Source organism: Hipposideros armiger, unplaced genomic scaffold (genome assembly GCF_001890085.2).
Source record: "Hipposideros armiger isolate ML-2016 unplaced genomic scaffold, ASM189008v1 scaffold_61, whole genome shotgun sequence".
In the NCBI taxonomy this organism is placed as follows: domain Eukaryota; kingdom Metazoa; phylum Chordata; class Mammalia; order Chiroptera; family Hipposideridae; genus Hipposideros; species Hipposideros armiger.
Window position 1 is genome coordinate 3202706 of NW_017731411.1, and position 16624 is coordinate 3219329.

The 16624-nt window shown below is 36.5% G+C and overlaps 1 protein-coding gene across 7 annotated transcripts in view; it reads left to right on the plus strand.

Annotated features, from left to right (window-relative positions):
- LOC109382190 (zinc finger protein 624) overlaps window positions 1-11242 on the plus strand; it is an 85710-nt gene extending 74468 nt beyond the window's left edge. For 6 of the 7 annotated variants that reach the window (XM_019641516.1, XM_019641518.1, XM_019641515.1 and 3 more), the window contains one exon: window positions 8167-11242. In XM_019641516.1, the coding sequence (XP_019497061.1) occupies window positions 8167-9737 (1571 nt within the window). In that variant the 3' untranslated portion in view covers window positions 9738-11242. The remainder of the gene's footprint in view (window positions 1-8166) is intronic. The other variant, XM_019641523.1, reaches the window with a different exon arrangement.
- Window positions 11243-16624: the final 5382 nt, after the last annotated feature.

Below are 16624 nucleotides of genomic sequence, written 5' to 3' on the forward strand. Positions count from 1 at the left end.
ATCTTCTAAGAACATGAACATTCCCCTACATAAGTACACCACCATTGTCTCCAAATATTTAACATTTATACAATGATGTTATCTAATATATAGTTAAAGACTCAGATTTCTCCAAATGTCCCAAAATATCCTTTATAGATGCTTTTCTCCCCAATCTAGGATCCAGTCAGGAATCACGTTCCACTTGGTTATTCTTGTGTTTTAGTCCCTTTTAATCTAGAACTGTTCCCTAGCCTTTTCTTTTTTCTTTAGTCTTTCATGATACTGACATTTTTTGAAGGATCCAGGCCAAGTTTTTTTTTTAGAATGACCCACAATCTAGATTTGCCTGGTTGTTTCTTCATGATTAGATTCAGAATACTTTATAGGTATGTACTTTCAATTACCTTTCCTCAGGAGACACATAATTTCAGTGTGTTTCATTATTAATACTCAGTTTGGTTAAGGTGCTGTCTACCAGATCTATTTTAAAGATGCATTTTTTTTTCTTTCTCATTACTAAGTAATCTGTGGATTGATACTTAGAGGCCACAATGACTATTCTATTCTCTGACAACCTTTTAAGGTTCTTAGCATCCACTAATGGTCCTTGCTTTATTACGTTGCTGGTTGCAAAATGTGTTTTTCTACTTCAGCCATTTCTTCTAAATGGTTAATAGCACTCTTCTGCAAAGAATAGCTGTCCCTCTTCCTACCCCATTTGCGTGTGTGTGTGTGTGTGTGTGTGTGTGTGTGTGTATTGCTATGGACTAAAGGATTTTTAAAAATTCAATGTGCTATTAGTCCATTAATTCCAACTTTGGGTTTTTTTTTTCCTTTTGTTTTTGACACTCAATTGTCCCAAATTTGGGCAATGGAAGACTTTTTTTGATGTATAATTGACACAACATTATATTAATGTTTCAGGTGTACAGCATAATGATTTGGTATTCGTATAAGCTGCGAAATTTTACTACAATGTCTAGTTACCATCTGTAACCATACATACTTACAGCTTTTTTTTCAATAAGAACCTTTAAGATTTACTCTCCTAGCAACTTTCAAATATGCATTGTAGTATTATAAACTGTAGTCACCATACTGTACATTATAGCCCCAGAACTGTCTGACTTTATAACTGGAAGTTTGTACCTTTTGACACCCTTCACCCATTTCACCCACCTCCCCATACCTCTTCCCCTCTGGCAACCACCAGTCTGTTCTTCCTATCTGTGAGCTTGGTGTTTTGGTTTTTGTTCTTTTTTGATTTGTGTTTTTGTTTTGTTTTGTTTTTTTTTAGATTCCACATGTAAGTGAAATCATACATTATTTGTCTTTCTCTGTCAGACTTATTTTACTTATCCTAATGCCCTCAAGGCCCATCCATGTTGCAAATGACAAGATTCCTTTTTCATGGCTGAGTAGTATTCCACCATATGCACCCTGTTCCCCCGAAAATAAGACCTAGACAGAAAAAAAGCCGTAGCATGATTTTAGGTGGCAAAAGAAGGCACGTTGGAATACTGAATATTTTAAGCTGAAGGAGTTTGTGGAAAAGGCACCCTTCTCCCTGAAACAGGTCATAAAACCCTCATGTGAGGGGTGCGTGCCCTCCATATCCTGGAGGAATCATGCTCAGCTTCTTTTTCGGCTGGGTCTTATTTTGGGGGAAACACGGTATATACCATATCTTTTTCCATTCAACCATGGGTGGACACTTAGGTTGTTTGTATATCTTGGCTATGATAAATAATGCTGCCATGAACACGGGGATGCATATATTTTTTTGAATTAGTGTTTTTATTTTCTTTGGCTAAATATCCAGAAATGGAATTACTGGATCATATGATAGTTTTATTTTTAAATTTTTGAGAAACCTGCATACTGTTTTCCATAGTGGCTGCACTGATTTACATCCCCATCAGTAGTCTACTTCCTCACCAACACTTGTTATTTCTTGTCTTTTTTATAATAGCCATTCTAACAGGTATGAGGTGATATCTCATTATGGTTTTGATTTGCATTTCTCTGATGATTAGTGATGTTGGGCATCTTTTCACATGCCTGTTGACCATCTGTATATCTTTGGGAAATCGTCTGTTCAGGTCCTCTGTCCATTTTTTAATCAGATTGGTTTCTTTTTTTTCTTATTTCTGCTATTGAGTTATATGAGTTCACTGTATATCTTGGATATTAACCCCTTGTTGGATATATGATTTGCAAATATTTTTTTCCATTCTTTTTTAAAAAGTATTTAATCATTTTGTTGATGATTTCCTTTGTGGTGCAGAAACATTTCAGTTTGATGTAGTCCCACTTGTTTATTTTTGCTTCTGTGTCCTTTGCTTTTGAAGTCAGATCCAAAAAAATCATTGCCAAGACCAATGTCAAGAAGCTTATTGCCTATGTTTTCTTCTAGGAGTTTTATGGTTTCAGGTCTTACATTCAAGTCTCTAATCCATTTTGAGTTAATCTTTGTATATGGTGTAAAATAGTAGTCTAGTTTCATTCTTTTGTATGTTGCTGTCCAGTTTTCCCAACACCACTTACTGAAAAGACTGTCCTTTCCCCTTTGTATAGTCTTGCTTCCTTTATTGTAGATTAATTGACTGTATATGCATCAGTTTATTTCTGGACTCTATTCTGTCCCACTGATCTATGTGTCTTTTTATGCCAATACCATGCTGTTTTGATTACTACAGTTTTGTAATAAAGTTTGAAATCAGGGAGTGTGATGCTTCTAGCATTGTTCTCAAGTTTGATTTGGCTATTTTGGGTCTTTTGTGGTTCCATACAGATTTTAGGATTGTTTGTTCCATTTCTGTGAAAAATGCCATTGGAATTTTGATAGGGATTGCATTGAATCTGTAGATTGTGTCTTCTTCAGTTTCTTTCAGGAGTTTTCCGTATAAAGGTCTTTCACCTTCTTGGTTAAATTTAATCCTAGGTAATATATTCTTTTTCATGCAATTGTAAATGGGGTTGTTTTCTTTGTGTCTTTTTCTGATAGTTTGTTGTTAGTGTATAGAAACACAACATATTTTTGTATATTGATTTTGTATCCTTCAGCTTTACTGAATTTGTTTATTCTGACAATTTTTGGTAGTCTTTATGGTTTTTTATATATAAAATCATGTCATCTGCAAATAGTGACAGTTTTACTTCTTTTTATTTAATTTGAATGCCTTTTGTTTCATTTTCTTACATTATTGTTCCGGCTAGGACTTCCAATACTATGTTGAATAAAAGTGGCACAGTGGGCATCCTTGTTTTGTTCCTGATCTTAGAGGAAAAGCTATCAGCTTTTCACTGTTGAGTGTTAGCTGTGGATTTGTCATATATGGCCTTTATTATTTTGAGGTACATTCCCTCTATTCCTGCTTTGTTGAGAGTTTTTATCATAATTTTGTTAAATGCTTTTTCTGCATCTATTGAGATGATACGTGATTTTTATCCTTTTTGTTAATATGGTGTATCACATTAATTGATTTGCAGATGTTGAATCATTTTTGCATCTCTGTAATAAATCCCAGTTGATCATGGTATGTGATCCCTTTAATGTATTGTTGAACTCTATTTGCTGATATTTTGTTGAGGATTTTTGCATCTGTGTTCATCAGGGATATTGTCCTGTAATTTTCCTTTCTTATGGTGTTCTTGTTTGGTTTTGGTATGAGGGTAATGCTGGCCTTGTAAAATGTGTTTGGAAGTATTTCCTCCTCTTCCGTTTTTTGGAATTCACCAATGAAACCGTCTGATTCTGGACTTGTTTGTTGGGAGGTTTTTGACTACTGAGTCAATCTCCTTACTAGTAGCCAGTCTATTCAGATTTCCTGTTTCTTCATGATTTATTTTTGCAAGGTTGTATGTTTCTAGAGGTTTATCTATTTCTTCTAGATTCTACAATTTCTTAGCATATAATTGCTCATAGTAGTTACTTATGATCCCTTGTATTTCTGTAGTATTAGTTGTAATGTCTCCTCTTTTATTTCTGATTTTATTTAAGCCCTCTTTTTTCCTTGGTAAATCTAGATAAAGGTTTGTCTATTTTGATTATCTTTTCAAAGAACCATCTCTCAGTTTCATTGATCTTTTCTGTTATCTTTTTAGTCTCTATTTCACTTATTTTCACTCTATTATTTTCTTCCTTCTACTAACATTGGGCTTCATTTGTTCTTTTTCCCTAGTTCCTTGAGGTGTAAAGTTAGAATGTTTATTTGAGATTTTTCTTGTTTTTTTGAGGTAAGCCTGTCTGTCTATAAGCTTCTCTATTCAAACTGCTTTGTTGCAGCCCATAAATTTTGGTGTGTTTTGTTTGTCTCAAAAGTGTTTTTTGATATCTCCTTTGATTTCTCTGTTAACCCACTGGTTGTTCATTAGCGTGTTGTTTCACCCCCACCTAGTTGTGACTTTTTTATTTCTTGTAATTAATTTCTAGTTTTACACCATTATGATTGAAAAAGATACTTGGTATATTTAATTTTCTTAAATTTATTAAGACTTGTTTTGTGGCCTAACATATGATCTGTCCTGGAGAATGTTCCATATGTACTTGAGAAGAATGTATATTCTGCTGCTTTTGGATGGAATGTTCTATGTATATCTATTAAGTCCGTCTGCTCTAATGTGTCATTTAAAGCCAATGTTTACTTACTGATTTTCTGTCTGGATGCTGTATCCATTGATATAAGTGGGGTATTAACTTAATCTACTATTATTGTATTGCTTTCTGTCTCTCCCTTTAGGTCTGTTAATATTTGTGTTACATATTTAGGTGCTATTTCTTGAGTGCATAAGTATTTATAAATGTTATATTCTTTTGTTAGATTGCTCCCTTTATCAGTATGTCTTTGTCTTTATTTGCCTTTCTTTGTCTTTATTGCAGTCTTGGTTTTAAAGTACATTTTGTCTGATACAAGTTTAGCTACGCCAGCTTTCTTTTGCTTCAATTTGCATGGAACATCTTTTTCCATATCTTCATTTTTAGTCTGTGTATGTCCTTATATTTGAAGTGAAATTTGTAGATAGCATATAGATGGGTGTTATCTATTCAACCTCTCTATATCTGTTGATTGGAGAATTTAGTACATTTGCATTTAAAGTGATTATTGATAGGTATGTACTTATTGCCATATTGTTAATAGTTCTCTGTTCCTTCCCTTGCTCTCTTCCTTTGTGGTTTAATGACTTTCATTAGTGTTATGCTTCGAGTCCTTCCTCATTATCTTTTGTTTATCTATTATAGGTTTTTGCTTTGTTATCATGAGGCTTACATATAACAAACTATTTATAATAGTCTATTTTATGTTGTTAACTTAAGTTTGAGCACATTCTAAAACTCTACATTTTTACCTCCCCCCATTTGTTTTTGATGTCATATTTACATCTTTTTGTTTTGTGTATCCTTTTTAATTATTGTTATTATAGCTATTTTTACTACTTTGTATTTTAATCTTTATACTAGCTTTATATTGTGATTGACCCACTACCTTAACTATATATTTACCTTTACCAGTGAGATTTATACTTTTGTATGTTTTCTTGTTACTAGTTGATGTTCTTTCTTTTCAGCTTAAGGAAGTCTTTTTGACATTTCTTGTAAGAGTGGTTTAATGAATTCCTTTAGCTTTTACTTGTCTGGAAAACTCTTTATCTCTCTAATTCTGAATGATAACTTTGTCAGGTAGACCTTTCTTGGTTGGGAATTTTTCCTTTCATGCAAATATATCAGACCCGTCTAGCCTGCAAACTTTCTGATGAAAAATCTGCTAATAGTCTTAGGGGTGTTCCCTTGTACATAACAAGTTCTTTTTCTCTCACTGCTTTTAAAATTTTCCTTTAACTTTTCCTTTAACTTTGCTTTAACTTTTGACATTTTAATTATAACATGTCTTGATATGGATCTCGTTGGGTTCATCTAATTTGTAACTGTACTGGCTTCCTGGCCTGGAAGTCTGTTTCCTTACCCAGGTTAGGGAAGTTTTCAGCCATTGTTTCTTCAAATAAGTTTTGTGCCCCTTTCTCTTCTTCTTCTGGAACCCCTATGATGCAAATGTTAATCCAGCTCTGTGTTGTCCCAGAGGTCTCTTTTCTTTCTTTTTTTTTTTTTTTTGAAGATTTATTGGGGAAGGGGAACAGCCAAGTTGTTCTTCAGTCTTAGTTGTGGAGGGTGCAGCTAACTCAACTCCCAAGTCCAGTCAGCAGCTCGCGGCCACTCAACTCAAGGTGCTATGTTCATTCTTAGTTGCGGGTAGGCGTAGCCCACGATCCCATGTGGGAGTCAAATCGGGAGTCCAATCAGAAGCCTTGTTGCTAAGAGCTCATGCTCTAACCACTGAGCCATCCGGCTGCCTGCCAACAGCTCAGGGCAGCTCAGCTCAAGGTGCCGTGTTCAATCTTAGTTGCGGGTGGGTGTAACTCACCATCCCATGTGGGAGTGGAACTGGCAACCTTGTTGTTAGGAGCATGTGCTCTTACCAGCTGAGCCATCCTGCCACCTATTGACAGCTCAGCGGCAGCTCAGCTCAGGCGCAGCTCACTGGCCCATGTAGGACTCGAACCAGCGACCCTGTTGCTCAGAGCTTGCGCTCTTAACCAACTGAGCCACTTGGCCAGCCCCCAGAGGTCTCTTAAGTTATCTTCACTTCTTTTAATTTTTCCTTTTTGCTGCTTTGTTTGGGTGAGTTCCACTGCCCTATCTTGAAGATTACGGATCGTTTCTTCTGCTTCATCTAGTCTTCTTTGAACCCTTCTAGTTTCAATTCAGTTATATTCTTCAGCTCTGTGATTTCTGTTTTATAGTTTCTTATATTTTTCTCTCTCTTTGTTGAAGTTCTCACTATATTCACCCATTCTTCTCCCAAGTTCAGTGAGCATCTTTATGACCAGTACTTCGAACTCTTTATCAGGTAAATTACTTATCTCCATTTCCTTAAGGTTTGTTTCTCAGAGTTTTTTTTCTTGTTCTTTCATTTGGAACATGTTCTTTGTTTCCTCATTTTGCATGGCTCTCTGTGTTTGTTTCTATGTATTAGGCAAAACAGCTACCTCTTCCAGTCTTGAAGGAGTAGCCTTATGTAGAAAATGAACCTTATTGTTCAATCTTACCCTAGTTCTTGGTTGTCTCTTCAACCTTTGTTATCATCTAAGTGGCCTGATTTATTTTTAATAGCTTTAGTTGTTGAGGGTGTGCCAAGACCTGTTGGTGCTTCAGCCATATTGACCTACAAAAAAAGGCAATTTCATATGATTCAACTTCATCTGTACTTCATATGAGTTTTTTTAATAGATGGAGGAGGTATACAAGAAGGCCTAGAGTCTGGAATTAGCATGGCACCTATAGAAGATTATGAGGAAGTGTTTTGAAGTTATGTGAATAACTTTGAACTTTAAGTTAAGCTGAATGTGAGGTGTGGTAAAAATATAGAATAGAAAAGGCTAGATTTGGGGGGCACTGAATGCCAGGTGGCATTTATTATAAACTTTTTTTCTCTCTCTTTAACTTTTATCTTTTGCACCACTGATCCTCAAACTTCAGTGTGTATCGAAACCTCCTGGAGGGCTTGCTAAAAAACAGATTGCTCAGAATCACTCTCAAAGTTCCTGATTCAGTATGTCTGATTGGGGCCCAACAATTTAACATATTCCCCAATGGTAGTGACGCTTATGCCACTAGTCTGGGGACTACTTTTGAGAACCATTGTTTTAGGCTACAGGCGAGTTATTAAATATACTTAAGCATGGAAAGCACTCCATGAATTGCTTTTGGAATATCATGTAGAATTGTGCAGAGTAGATTGGAAGGAGTTATGATAGCATGCCTACTTTATGAACCCATTATATAAATTATAATTTGTATAATTATCAATAATTACAGTTGGAAGTCATCCTAAGTTATCCCACACGATTTTATCCACTGTTTTTACTTCTCTTAGCTCTGTCACCTGACCTAACCTATTTTATTTACTCTATGCCTATGTTGAATAGTGAGCAGCCTCTCTTTTTTCAATTTAGTCTTCTGTCTTTCTACACTTTTATTTTCCTTTCCCAAGGTTTAAGGATCATGTTATGAGATCATCAGTGCTATAGTCTTTTCAAACATTTTATTCATGTTTGTTATTTTATATCTGTTTGGGCATTTTCCTTTCTCCAAATAGAGGAAAACTTTTTATGTCCTTTTTATTTCAGAATGGGAAACAGAAGCCCAAGATTGTAAACCAGATAAAAATATTTCCAAACTCACAACGGGTGGAACCCAGACTATCAAATTGGAAGAACCATATGACTATGATGACAAATTAGATAGGCAATCAACAAATACCTTCAGGAAAATTCCCACTGATGAAAGAGATTTCAGCTTAAGGTCAGTTCTTTCACAAGAAGATGATCCTACAGAAGAGTATCTTCTTAAATATGATATATATGGAAATAATTTTGAAAAGCATTCAAACCTAATTATACAGTTTGATACCCAGTCAGATAATAAAACTTCTATCTATACTGAAGACAAGGCAACCTTCAATCATGTCTCATATGGTATTATACATAGGAAAATTCATCCTGGAGAGAAGCCTTATAAATGTAATGTGTGTGGGAAAAAGTTTAGGAAAAACCCATCCCTTGTGAAACACCAAAGTACCCATACCAAAGAGAAATCTTATGAATGTGAAGAATGTGGGAAAGAATTTAGGCACATCTCATCCCTTATTGCACATCAGAGAATGCATACTGGAGAAAAACCATATGAATGCCACCAGTGTGGCAAAGCCTTCAGCCAGAGAGCACACCTTACTATACATCAGAGAATTCATACGGGAGAGAAACCTTATAAGTGTGATGACTGTGGGAAAGACTTTAGTCAGCGTGCACACCTTACTATACATCAAAGGACACATACTGGAGAGAAACCATATAAATGCCTGGAATGCGGTAAAACCTTCAGCCACAGTTCATCACTGATTAATCATCAGAGAGTTCATACTGGAGAAAAACCTTATATATGCAACGAATGTGGGAAAACTTTCAGTCAGAGTACACACCTTCTTCAACATCAAAAAATACATACTGGAAAGAAACCATATAAATGCAATGAGTGTTGGAAAGTATTTAGTCAAAGTACTTACCTTATTCGACATCAGAGAATTCATTCTGGAGAGAAATGTTATAAATGTAATGAATGTGGAAAAGCCTTTGCTCATTCCTCAACTCTTATTCAACATCAAACTACTCACACTGGAGAGAAATCCTATATATGTAATATATGTGGGAAAGCCTTCAGCCAGAGTGCAAATCTTACTCAACATCATAGAACCCATACTGGAGAGAAACCATATAAATGCAGTGTGTGTGGGAAAGCATTCAGCCAGAGCGTACACCTCACTCAACATCAGAGGATTCACAATGGAGAAAAACCCTTTAAATGCAACATATGTGGGAAAGCATATAGACAGGGTGCAAATCTTACTCAACATCAAAGGATTCATACCGGAGAGAAACCCTATAAATGTAATGAATGTGGGAAAGCTTTTATTTATTCCTCATCACTTAATCAGCATCAGAGAACTCATACTGGAGAAAGACCCTATAAATGTAATGAATGTGATAAAAATTTTAGCCAGAGAACATGCCTTATTCAACACCAGAGAATTCACACAGGAGAGAAGCCCTATGCATGCCGTATATGTGGTAAATCCTTCACCCAGAGTACAAACCTTATTCAGCATCAGCGTGTTCATACAGGTGCCAAACATCGAAATTAATGGATATGAAAGACTTCATTTAGGTATTACAACTTATTTAAATTTTTATTTTCTATTCCATGTGTTAAAACATTATTCAAAATTAGTGCAATATATGTTAAATATCACTGAAACAGAAGTATCAGAAGTAAATAGGATATAACCTATTTAAATTTAATGTGAAATTTAAGAAGAAAACTTCATATTATTTGATATCAGTTTAATTCATTCCAGAAAGAACCCCTAAGAAAGTAACTCAGAAACCTATAAATCACCAACTCTTACCCTGTTTCAAAAACTTCTCAATGAGGCCTTATGAATGTAACTTGGGAAAGCTTCCATCAAGTAGAGATTTCACACTAGAGAGAAATCCTGGAATAATAGAAAAGAAAAGCTGCCTTCAGGTCTTTAGTTCTTCCCAGCTTTGAAGCCTTAAATAGTATGTAAAGCGTTCCCTCCCCCTTTTTACTTCCTTTTTTCCATTAATGCCATAACTGCCATGAGGAACCGGTAGGTTTGAAAAAAAATTAAAATTATCTTAAAAGATTTCTATGTGGCCACTGTTTAATTATCCTTTCCTTTAAATACTGAAATATTAAAGAACAGAACCCTAATAAAAGATGACCTATTAGAATAGAGAAACTAATGTTCTGTATCTAATTCTTAAACGTGTACAAATTTAAATAGGCAAAAATTAAACATGCAACCTTAAAATTATCTTTAAAACATTAGCCTTAGTTTCACTAGGTTTTGACATCTGTCATCCTGAAGGAAAAAATAAGTATATAGTTGTCATTTTTTTTCACGTGACTCCTAAATTTGTAACTTAAGGTTCCCCTGTGACTTTTACTATAGAAAGTCCATTTCTTTCATTGAAACACATATTTCTTGAGTGCCTACTGTGCTTAGGGCCCAATCTTCCTAATTGGATCCTTTTAGGACTTCCTGTAGTGCTGCAAATCACAGCTGGATTAAGCAACAGAAAGCTTTCTAAAGTAATGAAAGATAGCCTGCGGCCATACCACCCTGAACGTGCCCAATCTCTTCTAAAGTAATGAAAGATAAAGTAAGGACATGAGCTTAACTAGTGTGTCATGGAATGAGCATAAGAAACCTAAAATGGGTTGCCAAACCCTGTATCATAAGACCAGGGAGTAATGAAAAGCAGCTATTTAAGTAGCGTGAGAAAAAGGGAAAATAGAGACGAATTTGCTGCAGAAAGTGGGCCAGGGAAAAAAATCCAGGTGAAGACACAACAATGAAGAAAGAATATATAGGTAACGTATAACTTGAAATGTTACTGGACTTGGATTACCTAAGAAAAGTGACTAATTGAATAAAACAAAATTTAGCCTGCTTATGAGAAGAAACAAAAAATGAAACAACTGATTTTAAAGGAATAATTGGAATTGGTACTCTTTCATACATATAAATAAAATAGTGTTTACTCTTAAAATACCAGAGAAAAATTTCATTGAAAAAAGTATTGATGCAGAAACTGTCATAGTGATGCAATAATCATTAAACAATAATAACTGAGTTTGTTGGGGTCCTATATAATGTAAAAGGAAAACTGGCAGAAATGGAAATAGAAATAAGTAAAAATACTATTGCTTTTAATGTCCGCAGCATTCCACTATCAGAATACAGGACCATATTGTGAGAGCTGCTGAGATTTTATCTTGCTCCTATTTCTTCAGTGCCTTGCATATAGTAGGTGGTCAATATGTGTTCATTGAATGAATGAATAAATAAGTGGATAACTTGAGTAATAAGAATTAACAGATATGGAATAAAATTAGAACTTTTTGTGCATACATGCAAAGAAATATTTAACAAATATTGGTCATTGGGTAATAGGAACTACTTAAAAATGAAGAATCAGAATCCCTAAATCTTAACAGTGGGATATTCCTAAGAAATCATAGGACATCTTTGCACAGGAAGTTTTCCTGGGCTAGATGAGGAAAAATTGATAGAAATCTGGCACCATAAATATCAATTTAGGCATGTATTGACCATGCGGCTTCATTTGACTGTTTATATAAACAATCTACAAACAGGTGCCGAAGGAAAGACATCTTCAGGGCTTTCTTGTGGAGTGTTTGCTTCAGGAAGTTGTTGCTTTCCCTTGTCCTCACATTCATTGACCTTGATGTCATGGAATCACCCTTCACAAAAAGCAGATTGTGTCCAGGTTGCATAATACTCAGATTATGCATTATGCTCATGCCATAGTTACCAGGTTAAAAAATAACCATTGTACATAAGATGCAATTTTTATAATGCTACTTCATACCTTACATAACACTTTTCACCTGGAATGAATGTGTGGATGGAGTATTGTAGTCCATAGAATCTTTGCATTTGTATTTCCTGCTTTTATGTGTTTTATGTAAATAATGCATTTATAAGGTCTTCCACTGATACATTGAAGCAATTGATGCCCTTATAAAATAATAGAATAATAATAGTGGAGAATTCTAGATCTTTGTATATTTTTCCTGTCTTTACAGTTGTCTGGCCCACATGTAATTCAAGTTTTTTAGCAGATACTCTTATTTTCCACAATTTTTTATTATGAATATGTTCAAATATACAGAAAAGTTAAAGAATAATATAACAAACTATATCTACCACTTAGATTTAAAAATTAACATTTTGCCATATTTTTCTGTACAAGTGGAAAGTAACTTACAGATATGACATTTCACCCCTACATACTTAAGCATGCATCTCATAAAAAAATGACAGCCTTTTACATTACCACAATACCATTACATACCACAGAAAAGGAACAGTGATTCCCTAATATCTAATGCTTAACCCATGTTTAAATGTTCACTGTTAATCCAGTCAAGCTTCACACATTACATTTGATTGTTATGTCTGTTTCATCTATCTAGAACAGTCTCCCACCTTTGATTTTTTTCTCAGAACTTCTTTAATGGAGCGGATCAGTTGTAGAATATCTCACATTCAGAATTTAACTTATTGTTTACAATCAGTTTGTTAATTAAATCAAATCAGTGGTTTATCATTCCTGTAGTTTCTTTAATTTAGCAGTTAGGGCAATAGGCTTAATGTATTCCAGTTAAACGTTGTTAATTAACGTTAACGCTTCACCGATGTATGTCATATTGCATCACATCAAAAATCTTATTAATATTTGGCTTACTATCAGTGATGCAAAATTTGATCATTCAGTTGAGGTGGTGACCGCCATATCTTCCCAAGTAAAGGTATGATTTTCCTGTTGCATTTAAATCTGTGGACTCAGACCTTGGCAACATATGGATAGCCTGGTTACCAACACACTTTCACCTGGTGGTTTTGTTATCCAATGATGATGATTCTTGCCTGAATCAGTTATTCCATCGAGATTTGCAAATGGTGATTTTCTATTTCTGTCCTACATTTATTGATGCATTCTTCTGTAAGGAAGAGCTTTGTTTCATCAACTGGAATGCCCTTGAGGCAGGGTCATGCTAAATTCTTTACCAATTTTCAGAGTAAGGAGTTGGCAGTGATGACAAATGCTTCAATGTGTTATGATAAATTATGATCATTGTTTCTGATGCTCAAATTATCCCAGATTTGGCCAGTTGTACCCCTTCAGATAGTTCTTAACATCCTTCAACATTTCCTCCAGTATTTGAGCACCTAATTGTCTTCTGACACAAAATATCTCAGGTTCATCTTGCACTTTTTTTTTTCCCCAGCTGAGCCATCCTGCCACCTGTTGGCAGCTCAGCAGCAGCTCAGCTCAGGCCGTGAATCAAACTGGCGACCTTGTTGCTCATAGCTTGCACTCTTGAGTGAGCTCTTAACCAACTGAGCCACTCAGCCGGCCTCACCTTGCACTTTCAATGCCCCAGATCTGAGTCATTTCTCCAGAAACTCCAGGCTCTTTTTAATAGACAACTATTTAGATACCAAGGTGTGGGCATGCTCATTGCTACTAGGGTGTGATTAGCAAGTATCCTTTGAGCCTTTCCAACCACTCAACTTAGTTTTCATAAAGACAACTCTACTTGTCTAATATATAATTATGTAATGAGATAACTACATACTGGGACAAACTATTTTGCGAGCAAACAACCAACTTGTTAAGCATAAAACTAAATTGGAGAGAAGTGTTTATGTACACTACAAAGCTGCAGGCTTAACCACAAGAGGTGCCAAGGCATGAGAAACTTTTACAGTGGGAGATTGTCAGTTAATCTGGCAAGTAGGTTAAGCAGAGAGCAGTTAAGAGCAACTAAATGTATACAGAACATCTATGTTGTCTTTTAACTATTACATGTCTTTTTTTTTAAGATTTTTTTGTTGGGGAATTGGAGGGAACAGCGTTGGGGAAGGGGAACAGAAGTTGCTGTCGTTTTGTTCAGTCTAGTTGTGGAGGACGTTGCTTTACTGGTCCAAGTTGGCACCATCATTGCGCTCCTCCTGGGCAAGGCAAATCAGTCGCCGGTGGCTGCTGGCCACTCACGCTGGCTGCTGGCTACACACGATAGCCCATGGAAACCCACTGCAGCAGGGGCTGCAGCTTACGCGGTTGCCTGCGACTCACAGCAGCCCAGCTCCAGGTTGAGCTGTTGTTCAGCATCTTAGCTGTAGAGGGCAGTGTCACTGGCCCTCATATGTGGGATCCGAACTGGGGTCCTCTGGCGTCCCAAGCCAGCTCAACCAACGCACCACTCGGCCGGCCCCTATTACATGTCTTCATAATTTACTGTATAAGCTAATCACACTCCTGTTATTCCTTAAGGCAGGTTTCTGATCTAAATTTGAATTCTAAGAACCTTTTTCATGCAAATCTAAGAACTGGTGTCTTTTGCTATAAACTTTTATTTAGTCTTTAAATTTTTATTAAGGCTATTAGGTTTCATTCTTTGACTATATCTTCTGGTACCAATTCACTTGCATATGTGCCTGTAAATGTACTCTTATCCTCTATTTCTGTTATTCTCCTCATGGCTGTTTATTTCCCTATAACTACTAGCCCCTTAGAACACTATAGCCACTAAAAATGGCAAGCATGTGTGCACTGTAGTAATATGTATAAATATGTGTGTAAGCTTGCAAGCTACACTGAATCCTCTCAATGGGTGGGGAAATTGATGCCCATGATGCTGAAGTGTCCGCCTGAGGTCATATACATACACAATAAATACAGTGACAGAACAAGGGTTGGAACCCATGGTTCCGGCACTTAGTTCAGTTTTTCCTGTAAAATATTAAATGAAAATTCAGAGCATAAAAAGTATGTACCTAAATTTTTATAAAATTATGTATTTTGTTGAGATTAGAGTCTTGAAAGCTTTTTGTCCCCCTCAGAGTTTTTTAAATTCAAATCTTTAAATGAAGAGTCCAACAAAGGATGCACTCCCCCCTCCAATTTCGATCTTTGGCCCAAGATCTTTCCCATGTTTCAGAAACATATAGTCAGTGATCACCTAGAACTATCTCTTAAGTACCTTAAGTAGTTTAATCTAAAACTGAATTGTTTTCACCCCAAAACCTCCTCTTGTTCAATTCACCATAACTTCGACAGGGAGGCAAGAAGCCACTCTCTTCACCAATAGTTATTTTAGTCCTATTGGTTTTACCTCCTATGTATTCTGGTTCATTCTTCCCTATCCCCACTGCCACTACCTCATTTCATGCTTTTAATCAGCTCTTGTTTAGATTATTTCGTAGCCTGGTAAGTGTTCACCCTGCCCTTGGTCTTACCCCTTTCAATATGTCTTCTACATTTTTGCCAAAGTCATCTGAAAACATCTAATGAGGATCACCACATACAGCTGTACAGGTTGAGTAGCGCATTTGACCATGTCACAGTTTGCTTAAAACCCTTCATATCTTGGCAACAGCAGTGGGTCTCACTCTTGACTGCACATTGGAATGACCTGGGGAGCTTTCCAAGTTACCAATGCCGGGTCCCACCTCCAGGAAGGCTGATTTATTTCATTTGTGGTGGGGCTTGGAAATGGGTATTCAACTCCCCAAGTGAATCTAATGTTCTAACGTGGAGCAAGGGCAGAAGCAGGGAAACCAGTTAGGAAGCAATTATAGTGATTTAGAGGAGAAACGGTGGTCAAATAGAGGTGGTGAGAAGTTACCCAATGCTGGATATATTTTGATTGGATTGGGATGTGATACAAGAATTAAGGATGACTCTCTTTCCTACTGGAGAATGTGCAGGGAGAGACTGTCATTCATTCCTGTATCTCCTATACCAAGCACAGCACCTGGCACATAGTAAATAGGCCCTCAATAAATGTTTCATTAATGCATCCCTGCAGGAACTTTTACACAATAATCAAGATTGTACTCAGAAAAAAAATAATTTTACATGTCTGTCTAGAACTGTGAAAGGTCTGGGTTTTTACCCGACTTACAAATAAAATAAACTAGCCTGTTATTTCATGGATGCTGACAAAAGCCATGAGACTTCTGGGTTATGGACAAAGAACTTTATTATTCCTGGCAAAAACAGTAGCCAGACGTCACATTTAAGCTGATTACCCTTGCCCCACCCCCCAGTCACAAGAGGGTGACACAGTTGGGCCTAGATGGATTCCAGCACAGGGCTGTATTACAGGATGGCAACACAGCCTGTAGGAATCACTGCTTTTATAGTGAATGGTAAGTATGCATGCTCTTTGTCCCAGGGAAACACTGCCTGGTGTATTTCCATCCAGCCCAGGTAAAGAACAGTTAAGACCTGGGGCGGCCGAGTGGCTCGTTGGTTAAGGGCTGTCTTGGGACGCCAGAGGGCCCCGGTTCAGATCCCACACATGAGGGCCAGTGACACTGCCCTCTACAGCTAAGATGCTGAACAACAGCTCAACCTGCGTAGGCTGCAGCCCCTGTGGCAGTGGGTTGCCATGGGCTACCGTGTG